The following is a 1,026-nucleotide window of genomic DNA, read 5'->3' as shown; positions in this document are numbered from 1 at the left end:
GGGCCTCCCGGGGCGCAGCTGCTGGTCCTGGAGAGGGTGGCTGCTGCGCGGGCCCGCGGGGTCGTCCAGCCGGACCTGGCAAATGAGCTGGGGGTGCCCCACAGGAACTTCTTCTATTTAATCAAGGTGCGCGCGTGCCGTGTGGTGTGGGCGGGGGTGCCAGCACGCGGCGTCAATGCCCGTGCGCGCTCGTGTGCGTGCGCTCGCCATGTGTTCACGCGTGTGGGCTCGTCAGTGGAGTGGCGCTGCACTGCGAGCACGTGGCGTGTGTGCCTGAGGGGCTCGACCGTGCATCAGGCTGGAGCGATTGAGGAAGCGTGAGCGAGAGCGCTGCGGCAGGCAGCCTGAAGGCGCCGGAGTGCCTGGCAGTGGCTCTACCACGGACCACCGTGAGTCGCAGGGCTGTGCACGCCCCGCGCGTCTTGAGCATCGCACATCTCGTGACAATAGGACTCCGCCCTTGCCTTGATCCCCTTGTTACAATCTTCCCTTGCGACTGCCGACCGTCTTTGCCCCCCTCACCAGCACCTGGTGGAGCGAGGCCTGGTGGTGAAGAACGCCGCGACAGTGCCAGTGCACGTGATGGGGGCCACCATCAAGCACACCTTCATACTGCACCACCGACGCTTCGCGCCTGCCGTGCGGCTGGGGGCGGGCGCTGCCCTGCAGGTGGGCTCCCTTGGACACGGCTGCCGGCTGCTGGCCTCGACTGCTTTGCCATTGCGCATGTGTTCTGCTAGATGGCCGCTCCTATCTTGGAGAGTTTATACCTTCGAGCGTGGCGGTTGTCTGCCGCCCAACCCCTCTTCTCAGATCGTGCCGACGCCTGTGGGTGTGCGGCTGGTGGCGACTGTGGCGGGGCTGGAGGGTGAGGAGGATGCCACATCCCTGATGATAAGGGTGGGTGTCTGCACCGCAGGAGAAGACATTGATAGGGGTATTATACAGGGGATACGGGTGGCAAAGATGCCGCTATTCTGGCTCACAAGTGGGGGGGGGGGCGCAGGGTGAAGGTGGGGTTGGGAC

The 1,026-nt window shown here is 65.3% G+C and overlaps 1 protein-coding gene across 1 annotated transcript in view; it reads left to right on the top strand.

The window, feature by feature from the left end:
- Nucleotides 1-582: 582 nt before the first annotated feature.
- The window catches only part of MNEG_11503 (hypothetical protein), a gene marked incomplete at both ends in the record, with an annotated part of 6,552 nt that continues 6,108 nt past the window's right edge, over nucleotides 583-1,026 (top strand). Inside the window, 2 exons of the mRNA XM_014040025.1 lie at nucleotides 583-669; nucleotides 814-900. Coding sequence (XP_013895479.1) covers nucleotides 583-669; nucleotides 814-900 — 174 coding nt within the window. The remainder of the gene's footprint in view (nucleotides 670-813; nucleotides 901-1,026) is intronic.

The sequence above is a fragment of the Monoraphidium neglectum genome (genome assembly GCF_000611645.1).
Source record: "Monoraphidium neglectum strain SAG 48.87 unplaced genomic scaffold scaffold02773, whole genome shotgun sequence".
NCBI lineage: Eukaryota > Viridiplantae > Chlorophyta > Chlorophyceae > Sphaeropleales > Selenastraceae > Monoraphidium > Monoraphidium neglectum.
Note: the sequence above shows the minus strand (reverse complement) of the source record. Positions and strands in the feature narration are given on the sequence as shown.